At 42.7% G+C, this 18,617-nt stretch overlaps 1 protein-coding gene across 2 annotated transcripts in view; it reads left to right on the top strand.

Moving 5' to 3' along the window:
* Nucleotides 1-18,617, top strand: part of LOC105027490 (noelin-2) — a 32,439-nt gene extending 13,822 nt beyond the window's left edge. For both annotated transcript variants that reach the window (XM_029122358.2, XM_029122357.2), the window contains exons 4-8: nucleotides 6,871-7,090; nucleotides 7,613-7,719; nucleotides 17,131-17,307; nucleotides 17,612-17,785; nucleotides 18,288-18,617. In XM_029122358.2, coding sequence (XP_028978191.2) covers nucleotides 6,871-7,090; nucleotides 7,613-7,719; nucleotides 17,131-17,307; nucleotides 17,612-17,785; nucleotides 18,288-18,608 — 999 coding nt within the window. In that variant the 3' untranslated portion in view covers nucleotides 18,609-18,617. The remainder of the gene's footprint in view (nucleotides 1-6,870; nucleotides 7,091-7,612; nucleotides 7,720-17,130; nucleotides 17,308-17,611; nucleotides 17,786-18,287) is intronic.

Raw genomic sequence — 18,617 nt, 5'->3', positions numbered from 1 at the left:
TGTGTAGCATAGTTTCATGAGCCATTTCTTCTGTCCCGTGGGATCTTCCATGATAGGTTGAGTCCCGTGGAAGCTTCAGGCGGAATATCATCTGTCCCTGTGGTCTTGTGCTGCTTAATCTTTAGAAATTCATTTATGACTAACATTATCAACAGGGCCTAGTCGAAAAATAAATACTCTGAGACATTGAAGTGGGTCATTTGGGGGAGCCTGTGTTTCATCGGCAGGCTTGAATGTGCAAGATGCCAAGAACGCATTAAACACTTCTGCCATTTCCTGAAGATTCTGTCTAGAAATGTTGCACTTTGCGTGTTCTTTTGGCTTCGATCGTTTTCTACACGTCCACACAGTCTCTTATGGGTTCTTTTAGTCCTGCTTGGAAGTTATTGGTTTCCCTCCTTAGTATAACAGTTAGGTGGTTTCTGAGACAATTGTACTCTATCATTATCATTGCTTTTTTTCACGGCGTGTAGCTGAGTGGTGTCTCTGTGACTATCAGGAGATAGTTATCAGGAGATGGAGGTACTTCCTGTTTAACACTTCTCTGTGACTCATCATCTTGATGTTATCAGGAGATGGAGGTACTTCCTGTTTAACTCTTCTCTGTGACTCATCATCTTCATGTTATCAGGAGATGGAGGTACTTCCTGTATAACACTTCTCTGTGACTCATCATCTTGATGTTATCAGGAGATGGAGGTACTTCCTGTTTAACTCTTCTCTGTGACTCAACATCTTGATGTTATCAGGAGATGGAGGTACCTCCTGTTTAACACATCTCTGTGACTCATCATGGTAAAGTTATCAGGAGATGGAGGTACTTCCTGTTTAACACTTCTCTGTGACTCATCATCTTCATGTTATCAGGAGATGGAGGTACTTCCTGTTTAACACATCTCTGTGACTCATCATGGTAAAGTTATCAGGAGATGGAGGTACTTCCTGTTTAACACTTCTCTGTGACTCAACATCTTGATGTTATCAGGAGATGGAGGTACTTCCTGTTTAACTCTTCTTACCGGAACATGGGATCTGTCAGAAGATCTCTTCAAGGCCATTCAGGTGTTGTCTACATGGGACTTCTTGACCTAGATTAGAGAAGCGTGATGGTTGAAACATAATTTATATCACCTGGATGGTGGGGCATAAACAATTTATTCTATAATTGTTCAGCAAATGAAAATATTTTCAGTTTTTCAGAATGTTTTCAGGTTCCGTGTAGAAACATGGGAACCCTAAACAGGTTTCTGGTTTGTCTCTCTGTGAACGGTCCACGGGTGAACAGAAACATGCTCGCCTTCTGATTGGTATGCCACGACTGCCGTTGGTTCTGAGTGTTCTTACAACCTCCAGTCTGTACACACAACCCGGTTCTCCCCAGTGAGAAAGCACCGTTTTCACATAATCCCCTCCTCTCTTTCATCTCTTTCTTCCCTCTCTCCACAGTCTTTTCGGATTGGGGTTAGGCATGTGTGTGCGGGGCTCTCGTGTGTGCGAAACAGGGGGTGCGACAGTCCTAAAGTCACCCCGCTGCCCACAGAACGGAGAACTGAATATTTATAACATGGAGCGAAGCTTATCAATACGCAAAGACTCCCCTGGGGGAAGGGGGTAGAGTGGGGGAGGGAGGGAGCAAGAGGACAGCAGAGAAGAGAGAAAGGGGGAGAGGCCATAGTGAGGGAGGGTGAAGAGAAAAGGGGGGAGGGATGGAGGGAGCGAGGGAATACAGCTGGAGGAGGACGAGAGATGAAGAGGGCAAAACAGAGAGTGATGAAATAGGGAGATGAAGAGGGAAGGAGGGGATGAGAGTTTGACAGTTGAAACGAGCGACAAGGAGAGCTCAGAGGTCACTAAATGTTGACTTCAATTTCAGATGCTTGGCGGGTCTGGCAAAATGTTGAGTAATGAACTGTTTGAAATGCACGTTTTATTTACTGCCACAGTGCATAAGAAGAGACCACATTATGAACACATAGATGGGTGAAACGGGTACGGAGGTGAATTAGGACGTTTGTGTTGAAGCACATTAAAGATGAAGAAACCCAGGAAAAAGCTATTTATGCCGGGAAGACGATCCACTTTGGGTTGTAATTGTGTTTGTTTTAAAGATTAGCAGCACATTTAGGATTCTGAGAAGTTTCACAAGATTTCTCAAATTCAGTCAAAACTGATGAATTCAAGTGGACACACGTAAATACTTACTTTTACTGGCGAATTTGAGATGTTTTTAGATCACAATTAAAGGATCAAATGCATTGTTAACTTTTTTTAAATGTTCTAAGCAAATATACATTTGAAAGGATATGTTTTATACATGCTTCTTAATTTTTAATACCTTTAATAGATTTCTGAGTTTGCAAACTAAGCAGAGCGTTATTCTGTAACGTGAACGTCTACAATAAATAACAGATGGTGGGAAACCTTTAGATGGATTCACGCTTGCTCCTTTTGCTTATGTGAAATAAGATATTGAAAATGTACCTAAAATTGTCAGGTGTTTGACACTGATTTGCAATACTTTCTTTACAGAGGCAAGGTCTCCTACATTTACACACTTTTCTTTTCTGCTATAGTAGCTTGCGCCCGATGACCGAATGATTTCGCCACGTCCCGTTCTCCTGCCTCCCGCTACTTTCAACACTGTGCACGAATGACTACAGAAACCAACCTACATAAGGTTTTCTTTATTTCCGTTTTTTAAATGAAACCCAAAAGCTGGAATATCACATTTAAAAAAGCCTGATTACACGAGCAACACGGAAAAGGAGCGATAAAACAAAAACATGGAATGACAGCAGTGCTCTAGCTGAGTTAAGTAACCTAATTGGCCTGTTATACTAAACAAAATGAACAGAATTTTTTTTCAGAGGACCAAAAATGACTGCCCAAATTTGCCCCCATGTCCAGTGCCTGCTAGCATAGTGCTCATTATAAAGTGTGTTTTTATTCTGATTACATTAGATTCAACTTCATTGTCATTGAACAGTACAAGTACAGTACAACTAAATGCAGTTTGCGTCTAACCAGGAGTTCAAATAGAGGAGTGCGAAAAAAAAAAAAATGTTTGCCCATGAGTGAGAAAAATACTTTTGGTTGGTTTCATGTTAAATAAAAACAAAGTTCATGAAGAGACACAGCCCTCCCCCATTGAAAAACAAAAAGCGACTCATAGCGGTTACGCCCAACTCATAGCGGTTACGTCTATAAGCAGCAATCTGGGGCAAACCGGCGCATTTGTAGGCGAATTCGCGCCGGAACAGTGGACGTGCACGTGAACTTTTCTTTATTTAACATGAAACCAAACCCCCCCCAAAAATTTTATCATGGGCAAAATAAAAATACATGTTTTCATGAGCACTATGCTAGCAGGCATAATATTTCTGTGTTACTGCCATATAAAAAAGCAACTCAATGCTAAATAAACACCGCACATTTAAGAACACAGTGTTAACTTATAAACTGACCTGAAACAGTCTCTGCCACCATCCTCCAAGCATTATTGCGCTTTTCCACACATTATAATTTGCTTTTCCTCCAGTTAGTAGCGGAACGTTACAAATGGAACAAATATTCCACGTGCAGTTACAGAACAATGAAGCACCAACAAGGAAGACCCTCCCTCGTTTATAAAACACTCTACTTCCATTGGATAAATGTCTTGCCTTAGCCGGATTAATTTGTATAATATCGACCGTGGCTCAACTTCTGAACATGCCAGAACAGCTCAAACGGCCGCGCAGCGCTTTCCGCAACTATCAGCAAATGAATTGTATCCGTCCCAGACAGTGGCCGTGCGGAACAGTGGATATGCACCGTTATTTTTGCATTTGTTGTCCGACGTGTTGACGAGCTTGATGAACCTGCGAGGTGTATAACATAGCCTTGGGGTGTTAAACCTCCTTGGGCATTCACAGCTACAAAAAAACACCATATCTTAGCAACTTTTATTTCTGGCAGGGTAGTGGACTTGGGTAATAGCAGATTTAGTCTGAAGGTTGGATGTTCTGTAATTTTCATTAAATACACTCACCTAAAGGATTATCAGGAACACCATACTAATACTGTGTTTGACCCCCTTTCGCCTTCAGAACTGCCTTAATTCTACGTGGCATTGATTCAACAAGGTGCTGAAAGCATTCTTTAGAAATGTTGGCCCATATTGATAGGATGGCATCTTGCAGTTGATGGAGATTTGTGGGATGCACATCCAGGGCACGAAGCTCCCGTTCCACCACAACCCAAAATATGCTCTATTGGTTGGAGATCTGGTGACTGTGGGGGCCATTTCAGTACAGTGAACTCATTGTCCTGTTCAAGAAACCAATTTGAAATGATTCAAGCTTTGTGACATGGTGCATTATCCTACTGGAAGTAGCCATCAGAGGATGGGTACATGGTGGTCATAAAGGGATGGACATGGTCAGAAACAATGCTCAGGTAGGCCGTGGCATTTAAACAATGCCCAATTGGCACTAAGGGGTCTAAAGTGTGCCAAGAAAACATCCCCCACACCATTAAACCACCACCACCAGCCTGCACAGTGGTAACAAGGCATGATGGATCCATGTTCTCATTCTGTTTACGCCAAATTCTGACTCTACCATCTGAATGTCTCAACAGAAATCGAGACTCATCAGACCAGGCAACATTCTTCCAGTCTTCAACTGTCCAATTTTGTGCAAATTGTAGCCTCTTTTTCCTATTTGTAGTGGAGATGAGTGGTACCCGGTGGGGTCTTCTGCTGTTGTAGCCCATCCGCCTCAAGGTTGTGCGTGATGTGGCTTCACAAATGCTTTGCTGCATACCTCGGTTGTAACGAGTGGTTATTTCAGTCAAAGTTGCTCTTCTATCAGCTTGAATCAGTCGGCCCATTCTCCTCTGACCTCTAGCATCAACAAGGCATTTTCGCCCACAGGACTGCCGCATACCGGATGTTTTTCCCTTTTCACACCATTCTTTGTAAACCCTAGAAATGGTTGTGTGTGAAAATCCCAGTAACTGAGCAGATTGTGAAATACTCAGACCGGCCCGTCTGGCACCAACAACCATGCCACGCTCAAAATTGCTTAAATCACCTTTCTTTCCCATTCTGACATTCAGTTTGGAGTTCAGGAGATTGTCTTGACCAGGACCACACCCCTAAATGCATTGAAGCAACTGCCATGTGATTGGTTGATTAGATAATTGCATTAATGAGAAATTGAACAGGTGTTACTAATAATCCTTTAGGTGAGTGTATGTTTATGACCAGCTCATTGTATTTGGGGCTGAGATACAGTATGTACCCCTAGGGTATCAAGGCTGGGTGTCTGGGTGTTTAGAGTGTATTTGTGTGTTAGTGTTAGAGGGTAACAGGCTTAGGGTGTCTGGGTGTTAGGGTTAGAGGGTAACATGTTTAGGGTGTCTGGGTGTTAGGGTTAGAGGGTAACATGTTTAGGGTTTCTGGGTGTTAGGATTAGAGGGTAACATGTTTAGGGTGTCTGGGTGTTAGGGTTAGAGGGTAACAGGGTTGGGGTGTCTGGGTGTTAGGGTTAGAGGGTAACAGGGTTGGGGTGTCTGGGTGTTAGGGTTAGAGGGTAACAGGGTTGGGGTGTCTGGGTGTTAGGGTTAGAGGGTAACAGGGTTGGGGTGTCTGGGTGTTAGGGTTAGAGGGTAACAGGGTTGGGGTGTCTGGGTGTTAGGGTTAGAGGGTAACAGGGTTGGGGTGTCTGGGTGTTAGGGTTAAAGGGTAACATGTTTAGGGTGTCTGGGTATTGAGCCTAGTCATGGGGGTAAATAGTGATCTGCCTGTTTTCTTTACTCTAGGCAGACATTTTGAATAAAATATATTTTGTCTTTTTTCAATATCTTATGGTTACTATATCCATAATGCTTTGGTATGTTGGAAGGAGCCTGCCAGAAATATTAGATCTAGAAAGATATTAAGAATCACCTTTACGACCCCTCTTAGACAAAAAAAAGTACTTTTTATTTGATGTTTTTACAGACTTTTTTATTTATTTTTATCTTTCTGAACTTTTTCTATATTATTTATTTGAGCTCTCTGAATTGCTTTGCGGTATGACAAATATGCTCCATAATTAAATCTGCTAACATCCACGGACAGCTTCTGAGTAGTCTCTGTGGAGCGCTCTCCATAGACACACATCCACAGTGTCACAGTTCTTGTTGTGGAGAGAGAGATGCGTTTATCTGTGGGATAGAGGGGCGACAAGAAAGCGAGATATTTGTTCAGCTGCGTGATAGAGAGATGAAAAGGAAAAGAGATAAAGAGAGGGTAAGTGAAGGGCAGACAGAGGAGTCGACAGACAGAGAAAGGGGGGGGGGGACGAGGAAAGAGGAGGCTAGATTGGGGGTGGAAGACTTGAGGGGAGAGAGTGGGATGGAGAGATAGGTATGAAGGAGAGGAGAAAGGGATGATGAGGAAGGAAGGAGAGAAACTGTCAGGAGAGGGATTATGCACAAAGTGCTGTTTACCGACAGCTGGATTTGGCCTTCATCTCTCTTTGTGTTTGTGTGTGTCTGTGTGTGTATGTGTATGCGTGCGGTGGTGTAGGTGTGCTAGTGTGATTATGCATGCGTGTGTGTGTGTGTGTGTGCGCGCGCGCGTGTGTGTGTGTACATGAATTGTTTGTTGTTCAAATGTCCTAGGGAGTGGATAGCTTCTTCAAATGTTTCCTGTCCCTCATTCTGTTCCTCCTTTCTCCTCTCTTCAAACAAACTTCTTCAACGAGCTGCACACCGACACACACATTGGTTTCTATCCCTGTGGGGACCCTGACACCATTCAGAAAGAGAGCAGCCTGCCCCTTTCCACGCTCCGCTGTCCTCTCACCCCCTTCTCCTCCCTCCTTCTCTCACTCCCCCCAGGAGTTGAAAGGTCAAATGTCTCAGCTGCGCCCCCTGTCATCGGTGGTGGAGCAGTACAGGTCAGACCTGCTGACCCTGGCTCTCCTCCGGGGGGAGGTCCTTAACCTGTCCGTCACCCTGACGACCATCCAGGAGGAGGTGGGGGCCTACGACTACGAGGAGCTGCAGCAGAGGGTTCTGCTGCTAGAGACTCGTCTGCACTCCTGCATGAACAAACTGGGTAGGCTTTAAAGGGGAGGTTCAACATTCTTATGCACGTCAACATATTTTTGGCAATTTTTGCAGTTGAAGTTGGTTTCCCCAAATGCTCAGTAGTTTTTTACACATATTTGGTTTTGTTACACTGACTGCATTATGTAAATGTTTCTAAGGGAAAACGGCCTAAAACTCAGAATTTCTTTGTGAATAATGTCTTTACACTGCTATTTTTGCACAGAAAAAAACTCTGTGTCATAAATATGTGCTTAATGATGCTTTTAACAACAACAACAATGACAGAAATATGCAAATGTGGATTTATGGAACAGTAGGAAACATTTTCGGGAATCAGTGACATGTATTCATTATTTTTATTATTGTGTGTGTGTGTGCGTGTGTAAAAAGTCTGCTGTTCGTTTCTAATGATAAGGGTGTCTGCTAAATTATTGAAATGTATGTGTGTTTAAGTACTGACCAGTGTGTGTGTGTGTGTGTGTGTGTGTGTGTGTGTGTGTGTGTGTGTGTGTATGTGTGTGTGTTTCAGGCTGTGGGCGGTTGACGGGGGTCAGCATTCCGATCACAGTTAGAGCCTCGGGCTCCCGTTTTGGTTCTTGGATGACCGATGCTATGATACCTAGTTCTGACAGCAGGGTAAGAGAGTGTGTGTGTGAGTGTGTGTGTGTGTGTGTGTGTAGATGTGTGTGTGTGTGTAGAAGTGTGTGTGTGTGTGTATGTGTGTAGATGTGCAGGTGGCAGGTGTCTCAAACCTCCTAAGAGTCAGCAGATACGTTCACTTGAAACTTTCTCTCTCTTTCTCTCTCTTTCTCTCTCTGACTCTTCTGTGCCACTTGGACTCTCTAATTTGTCCATCCAGATATTTCTCCTTCTTAGTTCTTTTTCCTCTATTCCTCCTCTCTCTTTGGGGAATGTGTACTGGTTGTCAGGGTAACTTTCCCCCAGTTGCCAGGTGTGATGTATATCACCACTGTGACCCTCGTCTGTTCCCCATTAGATAGTGTCCCTAGAGATGGGACGGTTCTATATACAGCAACAGCATCCCAGTTATCGCAGCTTGGTGAAACCAGCCTCTGTAACCCAGTTACAACTGTTGCCTTGTACCCAATTACAGTTATAGTCTATATACAGACACATCCATTAGAGAGGCATGACTTCATTACAGTTATAGACTATATACATACACATCCATTAGAGAGGCATGACTTCATTACAGTTATAGACTATACACAGACACATCCATTAGAGAGGCATGACTTCATTACAGTTATAGACTATATACATACACATCCATTAGAGAGGCATGACTTCATTACAGTTATAGACTATATACAGACACATCCATTAGAGAGGCATGACTTCATTACAGTTATAGACTATATACATACACATCCATTAGAGAGGCATGACTTCATTACAGTTATAGACTATATACATACACATCCATTAGAGAGGCATGACTTCATTACAGTTATAGACTATACACAGACACATCCATTAGAGAGGCATGACTTCATTACAGTTATAGACTATATACATACACATCCATTAGAGAGGCATGACTTCATTACAGTTATAGACTATATACAGACACATCCATTAGAGAGGCATGACTTCATTACAGTTATAGACTATATACATACACATCCATTAGAGAGGCATGACTTCATTACAGTTATAGACTATACACAGACACATCCATTAGAGAGGCATGACTTCATTACAGTTATAGACTATATACATACACATCCATTAGAGAGGCATGACTTCATTACAGTTATAGACTATATACAGACACATCCATTAGAGAGGCATGACTTCATTACAGTTATAGACTATATACATACACATCCATTAGAGAGGCATGACTTCATTACAGTTATAGACTATATACATACACATCCATTAGAGAGGCATGACTTCATTACAGTTATAGACTATACACAGACACATCCATTAGAGAGGCATGACTTCATTACAGTTATAGACTATATACATACACATCCATTAGAGAGGCATGACTTCATTACAGTTATAGACTATATACAGACACATCCATTAGAGAGGCATGACTTCATTACAGTTATAGACTATATACATACACATCCATTAGAGAGGCATGACTTCATTACAGTTATATACTATGTACAGACACATCCATTAGAGAGGCATGACTTCATTACAGTTATAGACTATATACATACACATCCATTAGAGAGGCATGACTTCATTACAGTTATAGACTATATACATACACATCCATTAGAGAGGCATGACTTCATTACAGTTATAGACTATATACATACACATCCATTAGAGAGGCATGACTTCATTACAGTTATAGACTATATACATACACATCCATTAGAGAGGCATGACTTCATTACAGTTATAGACTATATACAGACACATTCATTAGAGAGGCATGACTTCATATCAGTTATAGACTATATACAGACACATCCATTAGAGAGGCATGACTTTATTACAGTCATAGACTATATACAGACACATCCATTAGAGAGGCATGACTTTATTACAGTTATAGACTATATACAGACACACCAATTAGAGAGAAATGACAATAGTGCTGTTATATACATTGACACATCCATTAGAGTAAGATTCATGGATTACAGTTATACTGCTAATATTGACACATCCACAGTCCGTATATAGGCGATAGGGAGTAAGACATAAGAGGAAGAAGAAAAGTGAGGCAGAGACACAGTAGGGAAGAAGAACAAGAGAGGAGGGAGGAAGAGAGAGAAAAGGTAGAGAGAAGAGGGAGGAACGTGGAGTTGTGGGATGAAGAGAGAAGGTAGCAAGAGGAGGGGAAAAGAGAGAGAGGAGTGCAGAAGAGAGCACAGGGAGCGAGGCGAGGGATAAGGGATAATCATCCATTCCCTCTCATCCCACTCATCCCTCTTCTAGACAGTGTTCTCCCTCCTGTTTCTTCTTCTTCACTTCCTGTCACTATTCTCTACATCTTTCCTCTATCGTTCTACCTCTTTCTCAATCTCTCCCAATCTCTCTCCTCTCTCTCTCTTTCCTCTATATCTTCTTTATTGTTCTTTCTTCTTTTTTTCAGTCTCCCCCTCTTTCTCTGTCTCTCTGTCCGTCTCTCTCTCTCTCTAAGGAGGCCAATTAGGCAGGCATTCTGTTGGACAGCCCGCTCAAGTTCTATCTCCTAATGCCCTAAGGACCCTTATACAAGACACACAGACACAGACTAATACACACACACAAACACACACAACCACAAATTCACACAAACACCTTCTTGTCACTGTCATTTCCACTTGGTCTCCATGACTACAGTGACATAGCAGCGCCCTGGTTTGGCATTTAAGTCTGTATGTTGTGTGTGTGTGTGTGTGTGTGTGTGTTACTGTGTGTGTGTGAATTGAGTGTGTATTAATGTGTGGGTGTGTGTGAGGTGTGTGTTTGTTAGTAGATAATTGGGAGTTTGAGCCATTCCTGCTATTATTTAAGTAATTAGGCATGAGGACCCAAAGATAATTGTATGATTACTCCCAACTAAGGCTTGTTCTCAGGCCAGAGTCTAAGGCAACACATTTTCTTATACATGTGTTTCGCTTCATCCTTCAAAAAGACAGCATGGTCCTGGGAAAAGCCTGTTGTTTGTACTGTTTCACCACATTGTTTACCCAGTCCTTCATTTTATTCATTCTACTCATTCCACTTCACTAGACAGGTAAACAAATCATCGGTTGTTATGCTAGACAGCTTCAGGGATAGCACCAATGGATGCTAAGAATTTAACAATTATGAATGACATACAGATCAACAACAACAGGTAAATGGTTGTACACATAAGAGCAAGATAATGTAACATACTTGTGTAACGCACCGCTCAACAGTAATCTGATTTTATGACACACGATTTGTCTTTATCAGAATAATCTGGGTCCTTTAAGAGACTGAGTTCCTCAACAACATCAAGCGCATGGCAAGTCGTGTATGTAGTATAAGAAATAAATCACAGGGGCAAGTTTCTCTGTACTTCCTTTCTCTCTTTCACCGGTCTGTATCAGCAGGGGTGTTACATCCAGAACCTTCATGCGGTTTCTTTACACGGTGAACATTTTAAAAAATGATTTAACAATCTGTAAACAAAACCTAATTTGGTACCAAAGAAAATATATGTAAAAAAAAACTATGCACAATGCTTTATCAGGTCCTACCACACTTAAAGCACTCCGTGTTCACCACCGCGGCCAGCCGTAACAGTAGTGACAGTCGTGACAGTAGTGACAGTAGTGACAGTAGTGACAGTAGTGACAGTAGTAACCGTAGTGACCGTAGTGACAGTAATGACAGTAGTGACAGTAGTGACCGTAGTGACAGTAGTGACAGTAGTGACCGTAGTGACCGTAGTGACCGTAGTGACAGTAGTGACCGTAGTAACAGTAGTGACAGTAGTGACAGTAGTGACCGTAGTGACAGTAGTGACAGTAGTGACAGTAGTAACAGTAGTGACAGTAGTGACAGTCGTGACAGTAGTGACAGTCACTGATTAGAATAGGTGCAGGGAGGCTTAAAGAAGACGGCAGTAGTAGGTTTTGGACGTCACCCAATCAGAATCCACGCTCAGAAACCCTGGACACAAAGCCAGTTGGCACACAATATACAAATCAATCAACTGAAGTTGTTATCCTTAATACATGAACAATAATGATTATTTCAGTAAGTAACTATACACATACAACTGTATTCCCTTAACCAGAATTACAAAATGAATAGGTTTAATTTAGCTACAGGAAGGCTGCAATTCTTGACCGCTTTTATAGATGGTGCATTTTATACTACCACATGAAAGGTCATGTATGCGTTGCGTTTGACAGCGTTATCTAGCTTCGTTAGCACACGGCTAACTTACCCGGGTTCTTCAGTCACATCTTCAAGCCACAAGACGGCAGTTGTCCCTCTGGTTCTGGTCTCTCCAGTTCTACAATCTGTTTGATTTTGAAGTTCACGGTGAAGCCTTTCATATCTTGCGCAGGTCATCTAATCAAAATGTTTTGCTACACAGTAAAGGGCATCAACGTTCTTTGATTTTACAGTCTTTAAATTAACCATTACTGTGATTTTAAGCTCCGTAGCTCGTAAGAACGAAGCAGGAAAGAGAGCGATCGTCGGATGTCCACCAATGATGTTCAGACCATAGGGGTCGCTAACAATGATTTCCTTCTGCTTTTGTGTGAACGTTAGGGATGGTCACAAAATAAACATGGCCCACACTTGTAACTAACTTGTTACTTGCAGTGCACTGGCTTTACATCCAGAATAACAGTTCACTGGCTTTACATCTGGAATAACAGTTCACTGGCTTTACATCCGGAATAACAGTTGTTATCTATTGATTTTGCTTGGTTCAGAAATACATTGTCTCACCTTGACTGTCCTCTCTTACATGGGAGATTTAAAGGTGAAACATTGACTTGGAGGCTGGATAGGGTTATTATTAACCAACAGTACTAAACCAAACGCTAGGCGGGATGCCCTGCAAAATAATGTCCAAACACTTTTATTCGGTTTGAGATTCTGTTTAACTGTTTATTAACTGTCTGGGCTGTGGGACAGAGTTATGTGGGACAGAGGCCTGTGGGACACTGGGTTGTGGGACAGAGTTCTGTAGGACAAAGATCTGTGGGACTCTGGGTTGTGGGGCAGAGATCTGGGGGACTCTGGGTTGTGGGACAGAGGTCTGTGGGACACTGGGTTGTGGGACAGAGCGCTGTAGGACAGAGGTAAGAGGAGAAGGAGGGAAAGAGGAGAACGAAGAATAGGAGAGTTGGAGAATAAATCATTTCTGGGAGAGACCAGGGGTGGAGGGAGAGAGATTAAAAAGAAGACAGACATGAAAGGAGAATCGTGGGAGGATGAGGAGAGAACACAGACACTGAGGAGAAGGTCAGAGGAGGAGATTTATGTTTTCTTTTTAATATTCTGTATTTTAAACCGAGCGAAAAAGAGAGATTAAGAGAGAGATTAAGAGAAAGGTGAAGATGGAGAGATTGCGAGAAATTCAGTTGCGGAGAAAGAGAGGGGTTTGAGGAAAAGGGAAAAGTAGATTGGGAGGGAGAGAGAGAAAGAGAGGGAAAGATACAAAGGGAGAGGGAGAGAGTTGTCAGGGCAGCTGGACGTGGAGCTCAAAGAAACATATCGATTTTCTCTCTTGATAACCAAGATAACGAGACAGCAGAGGGAGGTCAGGTGTCCGACCAAAAAAAGGGAGAGACTGAAAGAAAGGCAGAAAGGAAGAAATAGAGAACAAATCAAATAAAGATTGAATTAAAAATAGAGAGGGAGAGGGAAAGGAACCAAACAAGAACAATACAACAAAATGAAAATGACTTTCTGAAAGATGAAGAACGCTGATTCTGCTCCATACGTGTATAAATGCTGTGTCTTCATAACAGCCATGTTTCTTACAGCTAGAAAATATGTTGTCAACAGGAGATTTGAATTATTATGTGAATTTTAGTTCATGGACATTTTTGTGGGGGCTGTATAAATACGTGGCTGGTGTTTTATTGTAGATTTAACGTAGAATCCTTTTCAACCTTTTTATTGGGTGCTTGCCAGTGTATTTTGAAGAGGCGTTATCTGTGTTCCTCTTTCATTAGAAACAGAAACACTGATTCTAATCACTCTGATTCTAATCACACTGAATTTAATCACACTGAGTTTAATCACACTGAGTTTAATCACACTGATTCTAATCACACTGATTTCAATCTAACTTTTTAGGGGTCATTTTAACATAGTAATTAAAATAGTGAATTATTAGTGTCAAGAATAGTAGTTAACTGCATCTATCACCGCTATGGTCTGTAATTACAACATGTAACTGGTGTGTAGCTGTGGTCTGTAATTACAACATGTAACTGGTGTGTAGCTGTGGTCTATAATTACAACATGTAACTGGTTTAGCTGTGGTCTGTAATTTCTACATGTAGCTGGTGTGTAGCTGTGGTGTATAATTACACCATGTAACTGGTGTGTAGCTGTGGTCTGTAATTACAACATGTAACTGGTGTATAGCTGTGGTCTGTAATTACAACATGTAACTGGTGTATAGCTGTGGTCTGTAATTACAACATGTTATTGGTGTATAGCTGTGGTCTGTAATTACAACATGTTATTGGTGTATAGCTGTGGTCTGTAATTACAACATGTTATTGGTGTATAGCTGTGGTCTGTAATTACAACACGTAACTGGTGTATAGCTGTGGTCTGTAATTACAACATGTTATTGGTGTATAGCTGTGGTCTGTAATTACAACATGTAACTGGTGTGTAGCTGTGGTCTGTAATTACAACATGTAACTGGTGTGTAGCTGTGGTCTGTAATTACAACATGTAACTGGTGTGTAGCTGTGGTCTGTAATTATAACATGTAACTGGTGTGTAGCTGTGGTCTGTGATGTAACAGTAAATGCTAGTTACCATTCTTTTACCACTTGGTATGTTTCTACTCATTTCACCAATTTAGTTGAGCTTTTTCTAAGCTGCATCCGTTTAATCAGCTGCGGTGGCTGAGGTTGCGAAACATTGTGGATGTGCTGGTTGTCTGAGAGATTACTGTAAGACCCGGGCTTAATAAACTCTAATTACTGGCCCATAAATGGGCCCTGTTCAAAAGCACATCTCCAGTCAAGTCATTTGTGGCGCTTGCCCAAGAAGATACTGTGCAAATTGGGTATAACACGGTATGTGATAACAGCTTAGCCTCACTGACTGGACCTAATGCCAGTCTCATGGCAGATCAGGACTAGGACACCACTTTAAAGTGCACATCCTCCTAACCTCTGAATAATATATTGACCAGGTATCGCACTGGCCTTCACTAGTCTACATGAAACGCATCTTGATGGGAACCTACGACGCAGTTTGTTTCACTAGCTTCAGTTACTTATTTCACAAGGTAGTGTGGGTCCTTCTGATTGGCAGCCGTGAGTGGGTCAGTTTCAACCTTCGCCATGGCTCATCACCCTGAAGCCAGAATGGTTAGACTTACAGTATAACCTGGTTAATGCTGAGTAGTGAGCAAGTCGAGTCCCGTCATCTTTCCCAGGGGTCGCATTTATAAATACCGTGAGGAAACAATTCTGAACATACGCCTGGAATTTATATTGTCTGGCCACGCAGACTTTCTCATACGAACACTCGTGGAAGATCACCGTTGCTGAATACAGTGACTTTGCTCCTCACTGTGGTGCAGGTGTACAGCCGGGCCTATTTCCATTTCATAATCGCCCTTATTTACCATGTGTTTTCTTAAATCACCCCTTTAAAGCCTTCGAGGAATATTTGATGCCATCCCCTGACCGTGCAACCAAGAAAATGGAAATAAATAAATTGTAATAAATCTGCGGTTGAAATTTAGGCATGGGGTACGCTGTGTCAGAGCCAGAATGTTTCATTTTGCTCGTTCAGTCACGGCTCACATGACCAGAAGGAATAGAAACCATGGCTACTGAGAGACAACCATCAGGGCAAGCTGTTTGGACAGATAATCTGCAGTAAACTAGTCGTGTTTAAATCTTGGTCGCGTGTCAAATTCTTGCAATAATTGGCTGAATCCGCGACCAGTAGACATCACTACATGCTGGGTACTCACCCATTGATGCTCTGCCAGGCTGGTAGGGCGGCCACGTTAACTTCCTGTTTTCATGGCCTTCAGCCCTGTATTTAGCATTCAGAAAGGCTCAACTGCTTTGTGATTGGATGATTCGCTTGAACAATCAAGATTCCAGGGATGAGTATATGATGCATTTGTTCGAAGCTAATGTGGACCCTGATGTTAAATCGCCTCTTGCCATCATGTCAGGCCTTGAACGGGGCCGGTTGCCTGCAGTGTTTAGTTCCTGAGTGACCAGCCGAAATGGAACAACGAGAAAGACGCTACCCCCTGCCGATCATTTGCGTTTAAATATTAAACCCACTTAGGAAACACCACCGTGGGTGTTTCTCAGATCCTCTTGGTTTTGGTTTTCAAAGGGATTCCTTTGTTAGTTCTGTTTACTTTTGAGCTACAATATTTTGGGTGACTTATTAGGCAATGCAGCAACATCAAATACTCCATGGGTTTAACCCCCCCCCACACACACACACACACAAAAAAGGGATCAAATTAAGATCCTAGATATGTCTAAAACTGACGTCTATTCAGACACATTTTTATTGCGCTTTTATTCGTTTTGAAAGATTACTTAAAGAGAGACGAACCATATGAGTATGAATTATTAACATGAACTGCATATATTTTATTTTGTAATTAGCAAGAGATTTGAAACGCAGAATATAAAGAACAGAGAAATGTTCATAGTCATCTTTTCTTTCTTTTGTGTTCAGTGATGATCCAACAGAATCCCTTTCTCATTATCATTTCCTTCTAACAGCCTCTTCAAGACACCAAGAGCTCATCGTTCCTTCTCCAAAAGCATCATCCCTCTCTACTCTCATCCATTACTTGTTTCATCTCTCTCTCTCACTCTCTCATTCTCTATCTAATATTTTCTCTTTATGTGTATCATGAGCTTGTCTTAACATCAATAATGTTCTCACTCAAACCCCCCCCCACCCCGCTCTCCTCTCTCTCTTTTCATCTTTTCGGATGATTAAATCTCTTTCCCGTCTCTTGTTTTTTCTTCTATCCTCCTACGTTCCCCTAATTTCCTCTTCGCACTCTTTTTTTTCTCTTTCTATTTCCTCTACTGTTGATTTCGCTTTCGATTTCCACTTTTCGCAACCCACCACCCCCTCTCCTCACCCCGTCTCCCCCTCCACCCCTCCTTCATAAACCCTTATCGTCTCTCGTCTCCTTGCCTTTGCCCTCTCTTTCTCTTCTATCTTGCGTATTGCACCCTCTCATCTTTGTCCTCTAATACTTTGTCTCTCTCATGCCGTCACACTCTCTTTACTTTCTTCTTGCCCCCTCTCCTTTTTCTGTCTTTCCTCTCTCTCTTTCCCTCTCCTCTCCCCCCTCTCTTGTTCCCCCCCCCCCCACATATCTAGGTGTGGTCTATGGACGGGTATTACAAAGGGAGACGTGTGCTGGAGTTTCGGACCATGGGGGATTTCACTAGAGGTCAGAACTTCGTTCAGCACCTCTTACCCCACCCCTGGGCTGGGACGGGTCATGTGGTCTACAACGGGTCGCTGTACTACAACAAGCACCAGAGCAACATCCTGGTACCTCACATGTTTCATTATACATAAATGTATAGGTGCAGTACCTCTTCTGTTCCCAAAGTGTGTTATAATGGTGATTATGGTGATTATGGTATTTATGATGATAACGATGATGATGATGATGGTAGTTGTGGATTATGATGATGATGATGATGGTGGTCGTGGTGGTGATGATGATGATGGTGGTAATGTCAGTGGCGATGGTAATGGTGGGGATGATAGTTATGATGATGATGATGGTGGTGGGGATGTTTCATTGTGTTTGTGTGTGTGTGTGTGTGTGCGTGCGTGTGTGTGTGTGTAGGTGCAGTACCACTTCCGTTCCCGCAGTGTTCTCCTCCAGAGGAGTCTGAGCGGAGCGGGTTACAACAACACATTCCCCTACAGCTGGGGGGGGTCGTCTGACATTGACCTGATGGCCGATGAGACGGGTCTGTGGGCCATCTATACATCCATACCCAACGCCGGCAACATACAGGTTGGAATGATGTCTGTTCCACAGCGACTCGCTGCAGGCTACTGCAGTCACATCAAAAGCTGCTCTGATATGAAAATGCAGTAGGATTTGCTCCATTGGTTTTGTTTGTGGGGCGCTCTCATAGCACAAAATTATGCTCAAGTAGCCGTATAAGCCTATTGGCTTCTGTCTGAAACTGTAACTTAAAGTGGGTTCAGCCTCAGTGTTCACTATAATTGCATGGCAGGAGTTGCACCACATTTTTAAGTTTTTCAAGTTTCCGTTCAGGGGAACAGGCATTTGCTCAATAACCCAAAAGAGTAGATGGAACATTGTCTAGCAGTCAGGTTTAGCATGGCAGTTTTTTCGGGCTAGGGTCAGCGAAGGTTAAGTGTAGGGTTAGGATTCGTGTTAGGATTAGTAAAAGCTTGATGTTTATTTGTGTAGCGGGGTTTGTTATGTGTTTGTATGTGTGTGTCGGTTTGCATGTTTTCATGAACCCCCCCCGCCCCCCCCCCCCCAGGTCAGTCGGCTGGACCCTCGCACCCTCGACGTTCTCCAGAGCTGGAACACAGGGTTCCCCAAGCGCAGCGCGGGCGAGGCCTTCATGATCTGTGGCACCCTGTACGTCACCAACTCCCACCTGGCCGGGGCCAAGGTCCACTTCGCCTACCACACCAACTCCTCCACCTACGAGTACACAGACATCCCCTTCCATAACCTGTACTCCCACATCTCCATGATGGACTACAACCCCCGCGAGAGGGCCTTGTACACGTGGAACAACGGACACCAGGTCATATACAACGTCACACTGTTCCATGTCATACGGAGCGACGGATAGAGTCGGCCG

Source organism: Esox lucius, chromosome 9 (assembly GCF_011004845.1).
Source record: "Esox lucius isolate fEsoLuc1 chromosome 9, fEsoLuc1.pri, whole genome shotgun sequence".
NCBI classification, from domain to species: domain Eukaryota; kingdom Metazoa; phylum Chordata; class Actinopteri; order Esociformes; family Esocidae; genus Esox; species Esox lucius.
Note: the sequence above shows the minus strand (reverse complement) of the source record. Positions and strands in the feature narration are given on the sequence as shown.